This window comes from Aquarana catesbeiana, linkage group LG13 (genome assembly GCF_042186555.1).
Source record: "Aquarana catesbeiana isolate 2022-GZ linkage group LG13, ASM4218655v1, whole genome shotgun sequence".
Taxonomy (NCBI): domain Eukaryota; kingdom Metazoa; phylum Chordata; class Amphibia; order Anura; family Ranidae; genus Aquarana; species Aquarana catesbeiana.
Window position 1 is genome coordinate 182269479 of NC_133336.1, and position 22873 is coordinate 182292351.

The 22873-nt window shown below is 44.5% G+C and overlaps 1 protein-coding gene across 1 annotated transcript in view; it reads right to left on the reverse strand.

Moving 5' to 3' along the window:
* Window positions 1-22873, reverse strand: part of LOC141117099 (cubilin-like) — a 207065-nt gene that overhangs the window by 103191 nt on the left and 81001 nt on the right. Inside the window, 10 exon segments of the mRNA XM_073609714.1 lie at window positions 13822-14032; window positions 15338-15456; window positions 17552-17777; window positions 19025-19140; window positions 20289-20416; window positions 20515-20596; window positions 20675-20850; window positions 21510-21627; window positions 21714-21848; window positions 22736-22801. Of these exon segments, the coding sequence (XP_073465815.1) occupies window positions 13822-14032; window positions 15338-15456; window positions 17552-17777; window positions 19025-19140; window positions 20289-20416; window positions 20515-20596; window positions 20675-20850; window positions 21510-21627; window positions 21714-21848; window positions 22736-22801 (1377 nt within the window).

Genomic DNA, 22873 nt, shown 5'->3' on the forward strand with positions numbered 1-22873 from the left:
TAGGTCTCTCCAGAGATGCTCAATTGGGTTTAAGTCAGGGCTCTGGCTGGGCCATTCAAGAACAGTCACGGAGTTGTTGTGAAGCCACTCCTTCGTTATTTTAGCTGTGTGCTTAGGGTCATTGTCTTGTTGGAAGGTAAACCTTCGGCCCAGCCTGAGGTCCTGAGCACTCTGGAGAAGGTTTTTGTCCAGGATATCCCTGTACTTAGCCGCATTCATCTTTCCCTCAATTGCAACCAGTCTTCCTGTCCCTGCAGCTGAAAAACACCCCCACAGCATGATGCTGCCACCACCATGCTTCACTGTTGGGACTGTATTGGACAGGTGATGAGCAGTGCCTGGTTTTCTCCACACATACCGCTTAGAATTAAGGCCAAAAAGTTCTATCTTGGTCTCATCAGACCACAGAAGCTTATTTCTCACCATCTTGGAGTCCTTCAGGTGTTTTTTAGCAATCTCTATGCAGGCTTTCATGTGTCTTGCACTGAGGAGAGGCTTCCGTCGGGCCACTCTGCCATAAAGCCCCGACTGGTGGAGGGCTGCAGTGATGGTTGACTTTTTACAACTGTAGCAATAACTCACAGTGGAGCTGCTGTTTTTAAGCGGGCCTGTCCTCTTTGCTCTACACCCTTCTTAAATTGTTCACTCCCCTTGACACAACTGTAGAGCAGTGTTGAAACAATATGAGCATTAACTTTAACCCACAATATACACTTACAATTAAAATTACCTCTACCTGGGTACTGGTAACTCCACCTGTAGGAGAAATGACAACACTGCACGCAAACTTCAATAATGACCAAAAGTAACTTCTTTCTTTGAATAAGTAGTATATTTATATAAAGAGTTATTTCAACGAATATACTATCACAGCAACGTAGTGTGATAGTATAAGAAATTATTATGACAATCAATGACAATCACAGAAATATATATGTATATATTGGTATGAATCTATACCCGGGAGCTCCCCCTGCTCTAGACCTTAAAGTCACTATACTAAAATGCAGGGCCCTGCAATGAAAAAGGTAGTCCAGACGTCTTCAGTCTTCGCTAGCTTTTATAATTGTAATCTGCAAAGGGTTCCTCCTGGGTGTTGCGCAGTGTAGTATAACACACTAAAACAATTGTATTCCAATAGAGTGACTAGGTGTCTTTATATGAAGAAACAAACATCTAACATCCGCTCTTGAACACCGAAGTCTATTTGGATGTAATGCTCTCCGACTTAACTTGTTCCGTGGGACTATCAGTCCCAGCAACACTCTGTACAGTTCTAAAGATGTGTGTGTAATACTCAAATAAACTTCTGGGTGTCAACCCTCTCAACCACACAGGATCCAAGCAGGTGGATGTCTCCGGTTCAGCAGTTCTCAGTTCCGTATGGAGGCACCACCACGCCGTCACACTGTTCCGTTCACAAATGACCGGGAGTCCTTGGTTACCTCCCCACGGGTCTTCCGGAACAATCACGTCTCTTGTCCAGCTCACTGCGATGCAATGGCAGGATACTACAGCTGCTCTGCTCCTTCGCCAGGTAGGCCGCAACCCTGTGGGACACACACACCCACAGATAGGGATGAGCCGAACACCCCCCGGTTCGGTTCGCACCAGAACCTGCGAACGGACCGAAAGTTCGCACGAACGTTAGAACCCCATTGACGTCTATGGGACTCGAACGTTCGAAATCAAAAGTGCTCATTTTAAAGGCTAATTTGCATGGTATTGTCCTAAAAAGGGTTTGGGGACCCGGGTCCTACCCCAGGGGACATGTATCAATGCAAAAAAAACTTTTAAAGACGGCCGTTTTTTCGGGAGCAGTGATTTTAATGATGCTTAAAGTAAAAAAAAAAAGTGAAATATTCCTTTAAATATCGTACCTGAGGGGTGTCTATAGTATGCCTGTAAAGTGACGCGTGTTTCCCGTGTTTAGAACAGTCCCTGCACCAAATGTCATTTTTAAAGGAAAAAATCTCATTTAAAACTGCTTGCGGGTTTAATGTAATGTCGGGTCCTGGCAATATGGATGAAAATCAGTGAGACAAATGGCATGGGTACCCCCCAGTCCATTACCAGGCCCTTTGGGTCTTGTATGGATATTAAGGGGAACCCCGCACCCAAATTAAAATAAGGAAAGGTGTGGGGCCACCAGGCCCTATATACTCTGAACAGCAGTATACAGGCTGTAGGTTTGTTGTTAAGTAGAATCTCTTTGTAATTTTGAACGGGTACATTTTTAACGTGTTTAGCTCCAGCCAAAAAATCTTTTTTAAGCTTTTTGGAAAACATAGGGAAGGGTTATCACCCCTGTGACATTTGTTTTGCTGTCTTTCCTCCTCTTCAGAAGATTTCACCTCACTTTTTGTCCCAATGGATTGGAAAGCATCAGTGGAAAGGAGAAATGTTTTTCCCATATTAACTCTTACAGGAGAGAATTTCCCTTCCTAGGGGTAGATTTATTCTCACTTCCTGTTGTCTCCTTCCGTTTGCAAGTAGGAGTTGTTTGTAAGTTAGTTGTTTGAAAGTAGGGTCCTGCCCTATATACTCAGCAGAAATTTGGGCTTTAGGTGTTGCTGTGGCCACAACACTGTAAGCCCTCACAGGGCTCTGCTGTGAAATATTAGATCAAGAATTGTAATTACATGCCCCTGTTGAACAGGAGCTGAAAAATTAGGCCTTAGGCACTGGTGCTGGTGCCACAACAATGCAACCCCTCACAGACACTCTAGTTGGAATGCAGGAACGAGCCCTGCTGCAAAGTATTGCATCAAAAATTGTAATTACACGCCCCTGTTAAACAAGGGCTGAAAAATTGGGCCTTAGGCACTGGTGCTGGTGCCACAACACTGCAACCCCTCACAGACACTCTAGTTGGAATGCAGGAACGAGCCCTGCTGCAAAGTATTACATCAAAAATCGTAATTACACGCCCCTGTTAAACAGGGGCTGAAAAATTGTGCCTTAGGCACTGGTGGTGGCACCCAGAACCAAAAATGTTCTTACAAGCTATCAGCGTGATGATTGAGGAGGAAGAGGATAATTACTCAGGGATAGTCACTCAGCATCAGCATAGGCAGTCTTTGAAGGGATCTGAGATTTCAAAAAAAATTATTCGGTTACATCAGCATCAGGTGCTTGGTAGCTGGTGGTGATCCAAGACTCATTCATTTTTATGAAGGTCAGTCGATCGACCGAGTCAGTGGACAGACGCACCCTGTGATCGGTTACCACGCCTCCAGCAGCACTGAATGTGCGTTCCGAAAGAACGCTGGATGCAGGACAGGCCAGTAGCTCAATTGCATACTGTGCAAGCTCTGGCCAGTGATCCATCCTCAAGACCCAGTAACCCAGAGGATTTTCGGTGGGAAAGGTGTCCAAGTCTGATCTTGCCCCTAGGTATTCCTGCACCATGTAAAACAGACGCTGGCGATGGTTGCTGGAACCGATCATACCTTGGGGCTGCGGACCAAAAAATTGTCTGAACGCATCGGTCAGACGGCCACCTTCTCCACCGCTCCTTCTTTGACTGACCGAAGCCTCAGCAACACGTTGTCCAGAAACAGGAGTTTGTAACCTCCCAGTCTCTGGGAACGCGTTGCACAGACCTTTCTGCAAGGCCTCCCGAAGATGTTTCATCCTCTGCTCCCTCTGCGATGGCAAGATAAGGTCCGCAACCTTACCCTTGTAACGTGGATCAAGGAGGGTTGCCAGCCAGTATTGGTCCTTCTCCTTGATACCACGAATACGAGGATTCTTCCGCAGGCTTTGCAGGATCAGGGAGGCCATGCAGCGTAGGTTTGCTGAGGCATTCGGTCCGGAGTCCTCTGGGTCACTAAGGACGACATGGTCCGCAGCCACCTCCTCCCAGCCACGTACAAGTCCATGTGTTTCTTGGGACTGATCCCTTAAAGACTGCTGCTGATGCTGAGTGCCAGGCTCCACCTCCATACTGACACAATCTTCCTCCTCCTCCTCCTCTTCCTCCTCGTCCTCTTCCTGTGTGATCGGCGGGCACGCAGGAACACTGTCTGGATAAAGGGGGCCTTGAGAGCTAAGGAAGTCCTCCTCTTCCTGCCTCTGTTCTGCCTCAAGTGCCCTGTCCATTATTCCACGCAGCGTGTGCTCCAACAGGTGGACAAGGGGGACAGTGTCACTGATGCATGCACTGTCACTGCTCACCATCCTCGTGGCCTCCTCAAATGGTGACAGGACAGTGCATGCATCCCTGATCATGGCCCACTGGCGTGGGGAAAAAAAAACAAGCTCCCCTGACCCTGTCCTGGTGCCATAGTCGCACAGGTACTCATTGATGGCCCTCTGCTGCGTGTGCAGCCGCTGCAGCATGGCCAACGTTGAGTTCCACCTGGTGGGCATGTCACAGATTAGGCGGATCTTGGGCAGGTTAAACTCCTTTTGGAGGTCCGTCAGCCGAGCACTGGCATTATATGACCGGCGGAAATGCACACAGACTTTCCTGGCCTGCCTCAGGACATCCTGTAAGCCCGGGTACCTGCCCAAGAACCGCTGCACCACCAAGTTAAGGACGTGAGCCAAACAGGGCACATGGGTCATTTGTCCCTGTCGGAGGGCAGAGAGGAGGTTGGTGCCATTGTCGCAAACCACCATTCCTGCCTTAAGTTGGCGTGGCTTCAACCACCTCTGAACCTGCCCCTGCAGAGCTGACAGAACCTCTGCCCCAGTGTGGCTCCTGTCCCCCAAGCACACCAGCTCAAGCACCGCATGGCATCTTTTGGCCTGCGTACTTGCGTAGCCCCTTGAACGACTACGGAGCACCGCTGGTTCCGAGGAAGAGGCCATGGAGGAAGAAGAAGAGGAGGGGGTGGAGGAGAGAGGTGTGTCACAATCATTAGCATTTTGGAGGCGTGGTGGCGGAACAACCTCCAACACTACTGCACCTTGTCCTGCATCCTTCCCAGCTGCCAGCAGTGTCACCCAATGCGCCGTGAAACTTAGGTAACGTCCCTGTCCATGCCTGCTGGACCATGAGTCAGCTGTAATATGCACCTTACCGCTGACCGCCCTGTCCAGCGAGGCATGGACATTGCCTTCCACATGCTGGTAGAGAGCCGGAATCGCCTTCCGTGAGAAAAAGTGGCGTTTGGGTACCTGCCACTGAGGAACCGCACATTCCACAAACTCACGGAAGGGGGCAGAGTCTACCAACTGAAAAGGCAGCAGTTGAAGTGCTAGCAATTTTGCCAAGCTAGCATTCAACCGTTTGGCATGTGGATGGCTGGGAGCAAACTTCTTTCGGCGGTGCAGCAGCTGGGGCAGGGAAATTTGCCTGGTACAATCTGACGTCGGTGTACCAAAATCAGATTGCCCACAAGTACGTGGCTGTGACACACCTAATTCTACACCTTCATTCCTCTCAGTGCAGGTCTCAGAGAGGACTGAAGGTCTAGTGGGGTTGGAAATCTCAGCTGATGAGGAGCAAGCAGAGGTCCTCTTTGTTCTTTGGTGTGGGTCTTTTAGATACGCTTGCCAACGAACTGCATGGCAGGTCAACATATGTCTGGTCAAGCATGTGGTACCCAAGCGGGAGATGTTTTGGCCACGCGAGATACGCTTGAGACATATGTTGCAAATAGCAGCGGTGCGATCTGATGCACTCGTCTCAAAAAAGGCCCACACCAAAGAACTTTTTGAATAACGCGCAGAGACTGCAGCGCCCTGCACATGTGGAGCTTTGGGGTGTGATGCAGTCAATGTGCTGCCCTTAGGCTGGCCCCTGGAGGGCATCCTGCCTCGTTGGTGATGTGCCGCCTCCTCCTCCTCCTCCTCCTCCTCTCTCCTATCAGGCACCCACGTTGAGTCAGTGACCTCATCATCCCCTCCCTCCTCATCACTGGAGCAAACCTGGCAGTATGCTGCAGCAGGGGGAGCATGACTGCCAGATTGCTGTCCTTCTTGGGCACCCCCTCTGTCCGTGCTCGTGTTACTGCCTTCATCGAGCTCAGTATCATCATCAGAGCCTTCCAAACGCTGGGCATCCTCCTGGAGCATGTACCCAACACTGTGGTCAAACAATTCGAGGGACTCCTCAGGAGGACATGGTGGGGCTAGGGAAGGAGTCACTGATGACATTGAGCCGAGGGAAGAGTACCCTGTGCATGGGTGAGAGAGGATGAGGAGGATGAGGACGGCTTGGTCATCCACTCGACCAAGTCTTCCACATGTTGCGGCTCAACATGGCCAGCTGCCGAAAAAAAGGCCAAGCGTGTCCCATGGCCACGTGCTGATGAGGATGCACCGTCTCCACGACCAGCACTAGACACAGAGCCTGCTTGCCCTCTCTTATTGGCTTGTGACTGTCTGCCTCTCCTTCTTGGCCTTCCAGACATACTAATGGCCTGTAGCTGCACTAAGCTGGGATATATATATATATATATGTACTGATACTGCAGCTAGCAAAATCAACTGCCTGCCTGTAATATGAGAACACCACCAACCTTCTACAGGTAGCTTTAGCTGAACACTGTGAGGTGGACGCACCCCACTAACTTGTAGGTTTAGCAGAACACTGTGAGCAGGACGCACTGCACTAACTGTAAATAGTCTAGCTGCCTGACTGTGGTACTAATAGGATCAAAAGAACACCAGCAATTTTCTTCAGGTAGCTGTATTTACTGTAACAAGACAAGCCTGCCTGTCAGTAAGAAGATAACAGAAACGGATCTAGCTGAACACTGTGAGCAGGACGCACCCCACTAGCTTGTAGGTTTAGCTGAACACTGTGAGGTGGATGCACCCCACTAACTTGTAGGTTTAGCTGAACACTGTGAGCAGGACGCACCCCACTAACTTGTAGGTTTAGCAGAACACTGTGAGCAGGACGCACTGCACTAACTGTAAATAGTCTAGCTGTCTGACTGTGGTACTAATAGGATCAAAAGAACATCAGTAATTTTCTTTAAAATACTGTAACAAGACAAGCCTGCCTGTCAGTAAGAAGATAACAGGAACGGATCTAGCTGAACACTGTGAGCAGGACGCACCCCACTAGCTTGTAGGTTTAGCTGAACACTGTGAGGTGGATGCACCCCACTAACTTGTAGGTTTAGCTGAACACTGTGAGCAGGACGCACCCCACTAACTTGTAGGTTTAGCAGAACACTGTGAGCAGGACGCACTGCACTAACTGTAAATAGTCTAGCTGCCTGACTGTGGTACTAATAGGATCAAAAGAACACCAGCAATTTTCTTCAGGTAGCTGTATTTACTGTAACAAGACAAGCCTGCCTGTCAGTAAGAAGATAACAGGAACGGATCTAGCTGAACACTGTGAGCAGGACGCACCCCACTAGCTTGTAGGTTTAGCTGAACACTGTGATGTGGACGCACCCCACTAACTTGTAGGTTTAGCTGAACACTGTGAGCAGGACGCACCCCACTAACTTGTAGGTTTAGCAGAACACTGTGAGCAGGACGCACTGCACTAACTGTAAATAGTCTAGCTGCCTGACTGTGGTACTAATAGGATCAAAAGAACACCAGCAATTTTCTTCAGGTAGCTGTATTTACTGTAACAAGACAAGCCTGCCTGTCAGTAAGAAGATAACAGAAACGGATCTAGCTGAACACTGTGAGCAGGACGCACCCCACTAGCTTGTAGGTTTAGCTGAACACTGTGAGGTGGACGCACCCCACTAACTTGTAGGTTTAGCTGAACACTGTGAGCAGGACGCACCCCACTAACTTGTAGGTTTAGCAGAACACTGTGAGCAGGACGCACTGCACTAACTGTAAATAGTCTAGCTGCCTGACTGTGGTACTAATAGGATCAAAAGAACACCAGCAATTTTCTTCAGGTAGCTGTATTTACTGTAACAAGACAAGCCTGCCTGTCAGTAAAAAGATAACAGAAACGGATCTAGCTGAACATTGTGAGCAGGACGCACCCCACTAGCTTGTAGGTTTAGCTGAACACTGTGAGGTGGACGCACCCCACTAACTTGTAGGTTTAGCTGAACACTGTGAGCAGGACGCACCCCACTTACTTGTAGGTTTAGCAGAGCACTGTGGGCAGGACGCACTGCACTAACTGTAAATAGTCTAGCTGCCTGACTGTGGTACTAATAGGATCAAAAGAACACCAGTAATTTTCTTTAAAATACTGTAACAAGACAAGCCTGCCTGTCAGTAAGAAGATAACAGATAGCTGAACACTGTGAGCAGGACGCACTGCACTAAATGTAAATAGTCTAGCTGCCTGACTGTGGTACTAATAGGATCAAAAGAACACCAGTAATTTTCTTCAAAATGCTGTAACAAGACAAGCCTGCCTGTCAGTAGGAATATAACAGGAACGGATCTAGCTGAACACTGTGAGCAGGACGCACTGCACTAAATGTAAATAGTCTAAAAGATAACAGGAATGGATCTAGCTAAACTGAATACAGTGTATATATATATATATGCAACACCTGGGATGCATATATATACACAATACACTTTAAGTGCAGCTAACTGACTGACTGTCCTGCCTAATCTAGCTAACTCAAATGAAATGACACTGTCTCTCTCTCTCTCTAAGCACACCGGAACACACTGCACAGGGCCGCCGTGCAGGCGGCCTTATATAGTGTGGGGCGTGTACTAAATCCCCTGAGCCATAATTGGCCAAAGCCTCCTTGGCTTTGGCCAATTATGGCTCTCTGTTAAGGCGGCGCGTGGCGTGTGATTGGCCAAGCATGCGGGTCATAGTGCATGCTTGGCCAATCATCAGCAAGCAATGCACTGCGATGCCGCAGTGAATTATGGGCCGTGACGCGCCACACGAATTTGGCGCGAACGGCCCATATCGTTCGCAATTCGACGAACGATAGAACAGCCGATGTTCGAGTCGAACATGGGTTCGACTCGAACACGAAGCTCATCCCTACCCACAGAGTTCTGCTGGCAGGCCACGCGTCCCAGGCACAAGAGACCTAAAATGGCCGCTGCTTACCCTTTTATATCAATATTTTTGTCATTTGTATAAAATCTTTATCCTCAGGTCATTTCCCAGAAATAGGGGGCACAAAAGCCTATGCTGATCTTGTATAACATTACAGTGACCCTACATTTTACCCACATTTATAAAGTAAGAGATATAGCAGACATAGTATGCATTATGTATTCACCTTTCCAGTACTCTCCACTGCATGATCCTATACCAGTGTCCATAGGCATGCGCAGCCTATTGGATTAGGGCGTGCACCCCAACACACACGTGTGTGGGTATATATATATATATATATATATATATATATATATATATATATATATATATACATATATACAGACACACACTTTTAAATAAATGTAAACAAACATTTTTAAATGTGTTAATATTTCAATACATTTTACATCTTATGGCAGAGCTGGTCAGAGGGAGAAAGTGGGGATGGGAGAGGGGGGAGATGGGATCAGTTGGCAGTGGTGGTGGGGGGAGGGGAATTGGATCAGTGGCAGTCCTGGGGGTATGGAATGAGTGGAAGTGCTGGAGGGCATGAGATCAGTGGCAGTGCTGGAGGGGGGATCAGTGGCAGTGCTGGAGAGGGGGGTGATCAGTGGCAGTGCTGGAGAGGGGGGGTGATCAGTGGCAGTGCTAGGGGGTTGATGGTATCAGTGGCAGTTGTGGTAGGGGGTAATGGGATCAGTGGCAGTACTAGGGTGGGATGAGTGGCAGTGGTGGGGGGGTGGGGATCAGTGGCAGTGCTAGGGGATTGATAGGATCAGTGGCAGTGCTGGGGGGATAGGATCAGTGGCAGTGTTGGAAAGTTGATCGGATCAGTGGTATTGATGGTGGTTGTGGTGGGGGGGTAATGGGATCAGTGGCAGTACTGGGGGGAATGGGATGAGTGGCAAGGTTGGGGGGGATCATTGGCAGTGCTGGGGGTTGAGGGGATTAGTGGCAGTGGTGGGGGGATTCGTGGCAGTACTGGGGAGGGGTGAGTGGCAGTGGAAGGGGGTCAGTAGCATTGCTGGGGGGAGATAGGATGAGTGGCAGTGTTGAGGGGCATGAGATAAGTGGCAGCAGTGGTGGAGGGGTGGGATCAGTGACAGTGCTTGGTGGGGGAGATAGGATGAGTGGCAGTGCTGGGGGGCATGGGATCAGTGGCAGCAGTGGTGGGGGATGGGATTAGTGGCAGTGCTGAGTGGGGGAGATAGAATGAGTGGCAGTGCTGGGGGGCATGGCATCAGTGGCAGCAGTGTGGTGGGGGGATGAAATCAGTGGCAGTGCTGGGTGGGGGGATGGATGGGATCGGTGGCAGTGCTGGGTGGGGGGATGGATGGGATTGGTGGCAGTGCTGGGTGGAGGATGGATGGGATCGGTGGCAGTGCTGGGTGGGGGATGGATGAGATTGGTGGCAGTGCTGGGTGGGGGATGGATGGGATCAGTGGCAGTGCTGGATGGGGGGATGAATGGGATCGGTGGCAGTGCTGGGTGGGGGATGGATGGGATCGGTGGCAGTGCTGGATGGGGGGATGGATGGGATCGGTGGCAGTGCTGGGTGGGGGGATGGATGGGATCGGTGGCAGTGCTGGGTGGGGGGATGGATGGGATTGGTGGCAGTGCTGGGTGGGGGGATGGATGGGATCGGTGGCAGTGCTGGTTGGGGGGATGGATGGGATCGGTGGCAGTGCTGGGTGGGGGGATGGATGGGATCAGTGGCACTCACTTGCTCTCAGTGTGGACTCCATTGTTGCTGTGTCTCCGGCTCTCTCCAGGCTTCACGTGTCTCCTCACACAGTGGAGTCAGCAGTTCTAGTACTGGGAGGCGGAGTCAGCAGTTCTAGTACAGTAGCCGATGGAAACATAGAGCACCAGGCTGGATGAGAGGGGCAGCGGGGCGGCATATAGAACAACCGATGCTCTGCATTTTCCTCCATGCAGCCCCTGAATGTTCGCTTCTCCTCCTCTTCCTCCCAAAGGCATTCAATGGCTGTAGGGCGGAAAATGCAGAGCATCGGTTGTTCTATATGCCGCCTGCTGCCCCTCTCATCCAGGTGTAGACAAGTATGTGGCCATTTTTGGTGAGGGCAGTGCTACTAAATTGCACTTTCCCACTACAGTTGGCATGTATGTGTGAAATGGATAGGCAAGGGTTAGGATCCATGTTGGCAGAACAGAGCATCTAGTCCTAGAGAAAGCTTCCTGAGGAGGAGGGACAGAATAGGGACACCTTCGCTGGCTTCGCTATCTCTGGACTTTAGAGCTGGTGATAAGGATTGGCTATTGGTCTGCTCAGTGCAGCTTATACCGCAACCTGCCAAACAGCCACCCCTCTTCAACCAGACGCTGTTCTGGTAATGTAAACCTCATCAAGGTGGCACTATACGCACTGGGACTTTTCAGCTGTAACAATAACAAGGCTGAGATTTTTTGTACCTGTGACGCCTTTGTCAGTGAGGAGCTGTTACCAGCTTGTTTGAGACTGTTATGCAAATACCTTCTCCACCTGTTATTTATTACTTCCACTAAACCAAATAATAACTGTGCCATTCTAGTTGATCTTGGTGTGCCTTTTCTCCACCTTGAGTATCAACCAATTATCCCTGCCACACATGTGTAAATAAAAATGTTAGATTACATGCTTTCCTCATCCCTGTGTTTCTTCTTGTGAGATTACTGGGGAGTGATAAGTACCCTAGATCTTTTAAGAAGGCACTCCATTCCAGTGCAGGAACATCTTCTTGCAAGATTTTGGCTGCGCTGCATTCCCCAGGATCTTGCTAGGAGGAATATGACATTACCCTTGTCTAGGTAAAATAGGTACATAATCTGCCTTTTTTTCTTTACAGGTGCATTTTTGAACTGCTATTAGGCAGTTCCAGAAGCATAACTAGAACTTTCAGGGCACTGGTGCAAGAAACCATGAAGGGCCTCCCTGGCCCCCAACTGGGCCCCTTCTTACAGATCCCTGGGCCCTTTACTCCCATTGTGGGACCCTTTATTATGGTCTCGCAGCAAGCAACCTTCCTGCTGTCTTGGGGTCTCCCCACAGTGGAGGAATGCCAGAGCCCAGTTGCAAGTTTGACCTTTGCAACCCTGGTAGTTCCGCCACTGGTGTCAGTATTTTTTAGCCCCCCCCATTGGGGGGCTTTGGTGAAATATCTCACTTTTGAGACAGAGAAAGGGACTAAGGACAAATTCATTAACCCCTTTCTCTGAAGCCTCAGCTGCACAGAATGAACAGGAATAGCTCTGTACAGAGCATCCCGTTAATTCATAAACTGAGGAATAGTAAACACAGTTTACTATGGCTCAGCTATGAATAAATAAAAAAAATAACAGAGTGAGTGGATGGTACCAATCACTGACTATTCATTAAGACAAGACTCTATTCTGACAGATCCCCTGCAGCAGCCAGTGGGAGGTGGAAAGGAGAAACCTGGCAGTGCTGCGGGTGCAAGGGGGGCCAAGAGAGAGCACACAGGAGCCAGGGGTAGCTGGACAGCAATAGGAAGGTGGCAGGAGCCGTATGTGGAGGAACCAATGGCCTCCATTTCCCTTCTACAGCTGCTGAATGTATGTGGGAAGGAGAGGAGGAGAAGCGGAATTCAGCAGCAACATGGAGGATTGGCTCCTCTACATGCCCCCACTTCTCTCCTATCCAGGCATACAGGGAGGCCGCATGAACCCCCTGGGACCCCCATGGTTTCAGGTCACAATGGCTACCCCTGCAACCCCTGTAGGTACACCCCTGGGCAGTGCATTTCACAGGGGAAGGGGCTGAAACTAATAAATTAACTTCCTTTTAATTCAATGTTCATTTTAAGACATGTTGAGGAAACAAGAACTATGTCACTCAAAAATAATAACAGAGATGGATTAATGCTTTAATATATTTTATTTTTAAAAATGAAAGGAAAACATCAGATCAGACTGTCATATATAGCAGTGGTCATAAACCCTGTCCTCAGGGCCCACTAACAGGCCAGGTTTGCATGATAACTGAAAAACATCACAGGTGATATCATTGCTGCTCAGTGATTGCAGTATTCTAGTCTGCATCTCTCCAAGGTAGTACATAAAACCTGGCCTGTTAGTGGACCCTGAGGACAGGGTTGATGACCTGATATATAGCACAAAAGAAATGGCCAACCACCCCCCTCAATATAATAAGTAGAGAAAGGGAAGGCTAAAGAAATAAGAATTATCACTATAGAATAAATGTAAACCACATAGAAAACAGAGGACGCCAAAATGTGTTCCCCTATTCCTAACCAAGCCAATCAAAATACCAATCAAATGGCAAAACAATTATGAAATGTTATTTTGTATATTTAAATGTAATTGCAAACACAAGCATGATCCAATGTACATTTATTCATTATATATGTATGCACAAATGTGTCAACTTTTCTATATGTGCTCCATCAAATTCACTTTGTGTCCTGTAGTGATGTCGGCTTCTTTCCAGAACCGGTAGATTTTCTCTTTGTACCATCTGTTGCTCTTCTATTAAACTGTAATCAAAGAGAGGTCAATGTCAGCAAATATTAAAACCATATTTAAATAATACCTAGACCTTATTCTTTCATACTTTCTCATCTAAGTTGTCTGATAGGAAAGTCTAGCACCAGTTCTGTATTTCTTAATTGTGATTGAAGATGATTCAGTTTTGTGTATAACCTGAGATCCTGCTATTAAATCTGTATTTACACCACAGCAGTGTTACATTTCTTTATGCAATACGTGTCTTCATTAAGCTGGCTGCTTTTGTTTTATAAAAAAGAAATGTGACCTCTCTTATCTTATAATGTCCATTGCTGATATTAGATATAAGCAGATAAAACTGAGCTACTCACAGAAGGTGTAAGAGACTTGAAATCCCTTTGCCTGGTTAGACTTGTCACTGTGGAATACGAGAACCATAGAATTGCCTTTGGAGTAATACACAGGGATGGTGCGATCCCCACAGAATGGACCCTTTTGTGTACCATCCATGAAGAGTTTTAGATAGTCGTACATACAGAAAGTGGCAGACTCTACATGGAAGTCACTTATGGTCAGGGCAATCTGAAAAAGAAATACAATTATGACTAACATGAGAGTGGTGTGTTCTTGCAACATACAAACAAATCATTTTTTATAGCATACAAGTGAGTGAGTATTTTGTTTCTTACAATTTATTGATACAATTCATTGATGTTACAGTCTACCTGAAATAATATTTGAGCAAACATTTATAATATTGCAGTTTACCAATTCTTATATGTGATGCTGCTTTTGTTTTCTTTTTTAGGCTTTCTTTCTTCTATGTTCATCTAGTGATCCAGCCAGCCAGTCTGTTGTTCTTCAAAAGCACAAGCTATCCAGCAGAATGTATCAGTTTACATGGATGAGACAAATCATTCAGCACTGGCAGGAGTGCTTAAAATGATCAACTTTAATTATTCATGTAGAACCTTTATCCCAAATGTGAAAAAACTTGTAACTGATTATAAAATGTTAGCTGGCATTTGGATTCAACTTGTTAGTGTATTTAAATCTGCTAATACATTTAACACTCCCATCCCCCCCAAACTAACAGTGCTGCTGTGCCTCTTGTTCTCATTCATTCAGAGTAGACTCTCACTAATACAGGAGTTTTTTTACTGGCCAGATCACCAGGTGAAAATAGGGAAAAGCCAAAGAAAACGGATGCAGTCACCACATTAGTTATTAGTTTTATGTCGCTTTAGGGATGATACTGCACATAAAAGGCAATGCTTAGGAATCTTGTTGGAAAAAGAAAGTCCTTTCTATTCCTGCGGTGTAATGGTCACCAATCTACAACTGCCAGACAAGGAATTAAACATCCAGAGCTGGGAGATCCACTGTACTCCTCCTACATTACTGGCTGATTTATTTGTCATTCACCTGTCTACAATAGACTCAAGAAACTGATGAGCCCCCTCCCTTTCTCTCTCCTGTGCTCCTGTTACTCCCAATCAGGATGGCAGGTGCCAGGAATTAGTCCAGTGCTGCAAAGTCAAGTAAAGCTTTATAAACAACTTACAAATGTCACACCACAAGTTTTCAGTCAGCTTTACAAATTACCACCAACACTTCCTGTCATCACTGAGAAATTATCCAGAAAGTCTTGGTGGTAAGATAGTCTTAGAGCAATCTACGATAGATTTGCCAACAGCCATGTTTTGTAAACAATACATTCGGTTTCCATTCATTCAGCTAGGCTCTGGTGAATGCTGGTAAATTCAAAGGGGGTTGTACATTCACATTGTAATGTGTCTGTCCAACATTAAATTTTGTTTGTGTGACAATTTTAGAGAATGTGGAAGTCCAATAATTAGGGAGAATTTTGAAGTCATCTTGTTTTACCTTATATCCAACAGGAGCTGTGATGGTGTAGTTACAATTCATGTTTGGACTGTAGTTCCCTGGGTATCCCGGAGATGTAAAGCTGTCTTGAGAGTTAAAGAAGGATCCTCCACACTGAACTGTAAGAATATAGATATAATCAATATAGTAAAGAGATTTCTAATAGTATATGACATCATTTTATGTTTATGTATATACTCTATACTGTATATACATAGTTCATCCTCTCTTTCAGAGTTCCAAGTTGATCTTAGACTAGGACCCCACTCTGCAACCCTCAATGCAGAGCTCAGATGTAGAGATGGCCTACACAGGCACCAAATGCTGCTTCAGGGCAGGAATGGGAGAGAGTCACATGTTCTGCCTTACCCAGAAGTGTTTCACAGAGCACTAGTGAGAAAACAGGAGTGTCCTATGAAAATAAATAACTGTAGTGGAGATGGGTGGGCTACCAGACAAACCTATTATTGTGTCCTTAATGGGGTAAGTGCAGATGCTGTAAAATCTATCCATCTTATTCCCCCCACTGCACTGCTTGAGTTAAATGCTTCTTTAGTCTAGAAGATGATAAATACATTGAAATGTTTATCTTATTTATCCCCCCACAGGCTTCCTCCATGCTGTACTACTGGTCCCTGAAGCTGCTTCTTTTTGCCATTCCCCTGGCTGTAGACGCTCAGATATCATCAAATACAACACAGGATCAGCAGTCATGCATTTTATGTGAACGTGTTGAGGGCTTGCCCACATATTGGGATATTGGAGAGCATAGATGACCATTGGCTGCCAGGGTAAGTTTTTCAACTTGAAGCATTTAACCAATGTAGTGCTGGGGAAAAGGGAGTCTGGTCACTGCACTCCACCCTGGAGAATTTTGAATGACATTGTCAACTGCAAAGAAGTCCATAGGAATTTAACAACCTCTTAGTTTTGCAGTAGGGCGGACATCAGAGAGCTACCGCAAGAAAGATCAATCTGTACAGTATCTGATCCAAAATAAGCCATAGAGGTAAGTATTATTAGACATGTGCACAGCCAAAAAATTCGTTCATTTTCGTTTTCGTTTCATTAGTTTATTATTTTTTTCGTTTTTCGGGTCATTCGTTATGATCGCGATTTGTAAATTTGTTCATTCGTAATTTTGTAAATGCGTTCATTCGTACATTCGTAAATTCGAACATTCGTTCATTCGTACATTCGTACATTTTACATTTGTACATTCGTAAATCTGTACATTCGTAAATTCGTAAAATCGTACGTTTGTAAATTAGAAAATTCGGAAATTTGTAAATTCGAAGTTTGAAAATCCAAAAACCCGAAAATGCAAAAATCTGAAATAGTAACTAAGTATTAAATTATAGGTATTATAATTTCCTTTCAAATTTGACTGTCAGTGAATGTAACAAATACGAATTTATCCGAAGTTACGAATTATCCAAAACAAATGCTGCATCTAAACAAATGGAACGGAACAAATTAATAATAAATAATAATAATAAAACGTTGTTATTATTATTATTGTTATTTATTATTATTAATTCATTACGTTCCATTCCGTTTTTTCGGATCATTCATAACTTTGGATAAATTTGTATGTGTTACATTCACTAACAGCCAAATTTGAAAGGAAATTACAATACCTATAATTTAAAAGTTACTAGTAATTACTAATAGTTAAGTTATTATTAGTTAACTATTATTTCAGATTTCCGAATTTTCGAATTTACAAATTACGAATTCACTAATTTACTAATGTACGAATGTACGAATGTACATTCGTAAATTGCGAATGTACGAATGCTCGAATTTGCGAATGTCCAATTTTATCGAATTTACGAATTGTCGGAAAAAATTCGTTAAACGGGTTTTCGTTAATTCGGATATTCCCGAATTAACGAATTTGTTGAAATTCATTAAAAAACGAATTCAGAACGAAACAAATTGCACATGCCTAAGTATTATCACTCTTAAAGTTGACAAACATACACATTGAACAATCTATCAACTTTATAGTGTGAGGGCCTGACTGACTTTTAATTCTAATTGTATATACTAAGAAAATTCATGGATTACCTCAAAGGTTGCAAACAGAAGTTAGAGGACATGAAACTGTTGTGCCAATAGTCCCTCCTTGGGAAGGATCTCCTCTGTATCTATGATTCTTTAGTGTCTTTCTCTGAACACTTTCTTTACTATTAAAATAAATCGGCATACCTGAGCTATATGAAGCTTGGAAGCCGACCCCAGCAAAAGCCCCGTCACTGACGAACTGGACCAGCATCTGGCTTGTGGAAGCGACGAGTGGAGGGATGGTTTGACTTCCGCACATTTTATCCAACAACACAGGGGAGTTCTTAGAGGGGCCGTCATAGATCCTCATGTAGTCTGAATCACAGTTAGGAGTGGATTGGATATTAAAGCTACTGAACTTTAATGTAGCCTAAAAAGTGACACAAGGAAAATTTATTATCTACAGTAAACACCAAACTTCACATATTTGTAACTGCAAACTGGATTAATATGCAATTGCAATATGATGCAATCGATTATTATATTAATGCCTTGAACAGTCCTTCAGAAAAAAAAACCCACAAGAATATGTAAGATTCTAATTTCTGTTAAAAGATCTTGCAGCTATAGACTTTTCTAGCTAAGATGTCTCTTGAAACATGTGTGTCTTTTCCATAGGTGTGCGCAGCCTATTGCATTAGGGTGTGCACCCTTAAGGTCAAACACACATGTGTGTGCGGGTGTCTACATATATATGACCCTGGTACATTGATCTCCCTGCCAGGACAGTGAAAGAGAAGAGCATAAACACTTCTCTTATGGCAGAGCTGATAAGAGGGAGGTCTTTCCCCTGTTTCTGCTGCTACACAGAGCGATAACACTAATGTGCACGGGGTGATTAGGGTGTGCCTGGGCACACCCGACACACCCTGTGCGCACGCCTATGGTCTTTTCCATAGATCTTCCAGTTGACAGAACTCTTCTGCTCCCTCTGACTATTTGTTGCTTGTGGTTTCTTCAGGGAAACAAAAAAGACTAAACAAGACACATTTGGGGGAAGAAACTTTTAACAAACATCTTTCGTTTAACGCTATATTGAATTAAGTCAAAGAAACCTGTGACTGTGGATATTGTAATACTTTTACTACTGATAACATACTTGTAAGAACCAGAGCCCCAAATTAAACCAAGACCCATTTTGTTCCTGCTAAACACCCATTCCTAAAATGTCACCTTCAGATATGGGGTAAAAGAAATCTTCACATCAGAGTTGCCAAAATAGGCTCCCAGCAATGAAGTGGTAATGATAGTCTGTAGACTATAAAGTGGGCCATAATGAAGGGAAGTATTATTCCAACATATGGAGCAATTGGTGGTTGAAGCAGAGTATGAGGTTCAGAGGCATTTACATCTTAAAAAACCTACTCTATATACCTCTGTCCCAGCCATAAAGTCAAACCACCACAATGGCTCCACTTCAATGTACAAACGTGTGACGTTCAGTTAGGGAGTATTTGAACCTATTGCTTGGCTCTATACTAGACAAGTATCTTTTTATTATTAATGTAAAAGGTAGGTGTTGTACAAAACAATCTTCAATATGGCAGTTCATTTACACAGCTAGGCTGCTAGACACTCAGGGTCACATTTTGCATGTCTACATTTCTGTCTCCTTACCTGTCCCGATGGAACCCTGATCAACCAAACACAGTCAACATTATTAGGATAAGCAGAGGGATAGTTGTCAGAAGTGAAAATTCCTGTCTTATTATTAAGCAAAGTTGCACAGAGACCTGGGAAGTGAGAAAAAGACATATAAATTGTATTTAGTCACTAGAGGAATGGACTGATAATAATATTAATAATGAATTGGTGAGAAACAGGGGAGGGGGTATTAGCCTTCTATTAGATTAAAACTGCTGGAATTTTGAACTTAAAATCAAATGAACCTCGAGTTTAACCCCTTTATGTTGAAGATAAAAGATCCTTAAAGCGGAGTTCCACACAAAAATGGAACTTCCGCTTTTCGGAACCCTCCCCCCCTCCGGTGTCACATTTGGCACCTTTCAGGGGGGAGGGGGGTGCAGATACCTGTCTAAGACAGGTATTTGCACCCACTTCCGGCATAGACTCCCATGGAAGTCTATGTCTTTTCCTGTCCCTCCGCGCTGTCTGCTGGGAAATACACAGCTCCCAGGAGATAGCGGGGACCAGTTACAATGCACAGCGCGACTCGCGCATGCGCAGGAGGGAACCGGGAAGTGAAGCCGCAACGCTTCACTTCCTGATTCCCTCACCTAGGATGGTGGCGGCAGCTGCCGAGAACCGAGCGGGTTCTCGGCGTCGCCTGCCGACATCGCTGGACCCTGGGACAGGTAAGTGGCCATTTATTAAAAGTCAGCAGCTGCAGTATTTGTAGCTGCTGGCTTTTAATATTTTTTTTTTTTTGGCGGTTTAGGTGGACCCCCCGCTTTAATGCCTCAATGCAGTGTTACAACTTTCACATGTTAGTGAAACGGGACATATCTTTACAACTACTTCGTGCATCCGGGTGAATTATACTTTGTTTGTTCAGGCCAAATTGAGCCTTCATTTCATGGTAAAAATGACATTTCCTGATATTTTACTCTCTTTTTTTCAAAGAAAACTGGCCAAATTGTAATATCCTTTTTTTTTAAATCTAGCTGTATCTTTCTTATTACTATATGACCCACCAAAAATAAATAACCAATAATGAATTTGAGATGCAAGGGGTTGCCACATATGTGTACATTATTTATTGTGTACACCTATAGTAGGGCCCAGAGATAAACGTGCACATTTGGCTTTGTTTTTTCAAAACATTTTTTTACAAGACTAAAAATTCACTTAAAATGCAATTATAAAAAAGTATAATTTCTAATGTTTCAAACCCATAAAAGTGGAATGTACAGGAACTTACTGCATTGATAAAGCCGGTTAATTTTAGCGACATCCAAGACACTCAGTCCAATTGTCTGCCCAATAGGCACATTGGGGTCAGGCTTGGGGACAATTGTGGGTTTGTTTGAAGTGTTGGTGAATGCATAGCTGGAAAATGTTGAATGGAGATAAGATTGACATATTACCTTAAAAATATTTTATAATTCATGGGTAATTCACCAGCTAACATAAAAGTCATGACTTACGCATCATAATGCATCACTGAACCGTAATCATATGGACTGCCCAGGTTATTAGTGTCCGCTTTAGCAAAATTACCCCAGTATCCTGTAACAAGACAAAAGCAGTGGTAATGTCTCTTTTGAAAACATGGCTAAATTCGCTTTGTGTAAATGTCCGTAGTACCTTGAGAGATATACTGGAAATTGATGTCAACATAATTGTCACGATCACTTCTTACATGCTCATGGTAGAAGCCCAGGGCATGTTCTAGTTCATGTTGTATAATCCCCCTGTAGATGCAGCCTCCACCCAATGAAACTGTCTGGCTTCCACCAGTTCTTCCAAGATATGAGTAACAGCTAGAAATAGTAAATACACCGTTCAAAAGAGTTATGCTTTAATTAATTTGGGAGCCAAATACAATCGTTTTAATAGAAACAATGAACAATAAATCTGAGCTACAGAAAGAAAACAATCAATATCTATTTGTGCTAAGCTTTTAACCCTTCTAACTCATATCAGCAGGTGTATCCCTATGTATGTGCCCAGTTCTAATAAGGGGTATGGCATTTGGGAGCTAAGTAACGTTGTGCTGGCTTCAAGCATTGGATCACTGCTCACTTTTGGAAAGACATATTTGGTTTTATTTTCATTGTAAAATTTTAAGTGGAATTCGTTGAGTCTGTTGACACTAAGCCCCACTCCCTCAAAGTCACTTCCATTTTTCTACTATATACTCAATGTTAGCAGCGCTGGAATAAATATTTTATGTCCTTGTGCTATTTCTGCTAGGTACACAAAAAAAGGAGACAACCAAGAAGTACCTTGTTGTTGGCTTGTGACTTTCACATGTATTTGCAATTGTACAGAGGAGTTCCATAGTTTTTTTTGAAGAAAATTAAAAAGAGAAGCCATCATGCACAAATAGGTAATGTAAAGTCTAAGGTGTTTATGTTTTAGATGCCCCCTACTGTTTCTCTTTTTGTGAAGCACTATGATAGACAATAGACAACCTTACCCATCATCAGGAACGATGTTGATGTAATCATCTTCTGTTGTAAGAGGCACAAACCTCACACAAGTCAATGTCTCAAACTCGGCCATGGCCAGCACAATACTATTCATGTCACTGGGACCTGGAAACAGAGATAGAAGGTTGGGTTTCTACAAATAATAAATAACAATGAATACTTTAATGCAAGAGAAGAAAGAAGGAACTCACTGTAGCTGGATGCTATGATGTAGGGAACAGGAACAGTACCATTATCACTTTTAGGCCAAAGGCAAGAAGGACAGTTTACGGCGCTGCGGTCATTCTGTACCAGCATATCGCCTCCATACATGGGTGTTTTGCTATCTGAAAATACAGAAAATGGTTATAGTTAATACACTAAAATGTATTGGATTTTAGCTGCCCATACACTGTGAACTGGCTGAAGTTTGCTATGTGGGTGGCTCTGTCAGTCCACTCTCACCTGACATTCTTTGATTGAAAAAAAAAATGGACGGATCCAAACAGATAATTTTAGAACTAACAGCGGCTGCATCTAATCAGATGCAGTACAGTACAGTGTTGGGGTATACAACAGAATAGAATAGGCACAGTGGGAATCTGTGCATCTGAAGGAACCTGTTAGATATTTTCATGCAGTCCCAAGGCCCAGCTTTACTCAGTTCCGTGACACAGCACAGCTCTGTTTGGCAGGGGAGGAGACCTGATTTTGCTCTGCTGCAGTGAAGTTGGCCTCTTGAATCTTCCCATTCAGGACACAGCAGAGAGCGAGCCCCCGCGTAGAGCCTTCCCACTATGGAGGGCAGAACTTAGAAATGCCCAGGAAAATGCTAAGCTTAGCTTAACCCCTTCCCACCTGGGCAACCAAAGCAAACTTACTAGCTAATCTGTAAGCACCTGCTTACACACAGCCCTATTTGCCGTTAATAATTCAACCTCTTTATCTCACAAGTTTCAATGCAATGGTAGAAGTGAATAGGAATAACCCACCAGTCTTTTTTTAAATGAAATAGTGATTTTTAAAGACTCATTCAGCAATGATGAAGATCTTGCAATTTAAGACAAGAGTGCCATATTTCTCCTCACACGCTATTGGCTAGTCCATCAGTGCATGATTTAAAGGATCCTGAAACTCATAACTTTATTGAGTATAATTGGTTATTGTCTATTTCCTTGCCTGGATTTAGCACCGTCATAATGCAGTAACGAATCCTGTGGTTTAGAATAATTACCTTTATTAGCTTTCAAAATCTTGCTGAAGATCCCTTGTGGCACTTTGGAGTCTTCACTCTTTGGGGCTGTGTATACAAAATACACATTAAGCACATCTAGTGAAATAATGGCAACCAAAAAATTTAAATGACTTAATT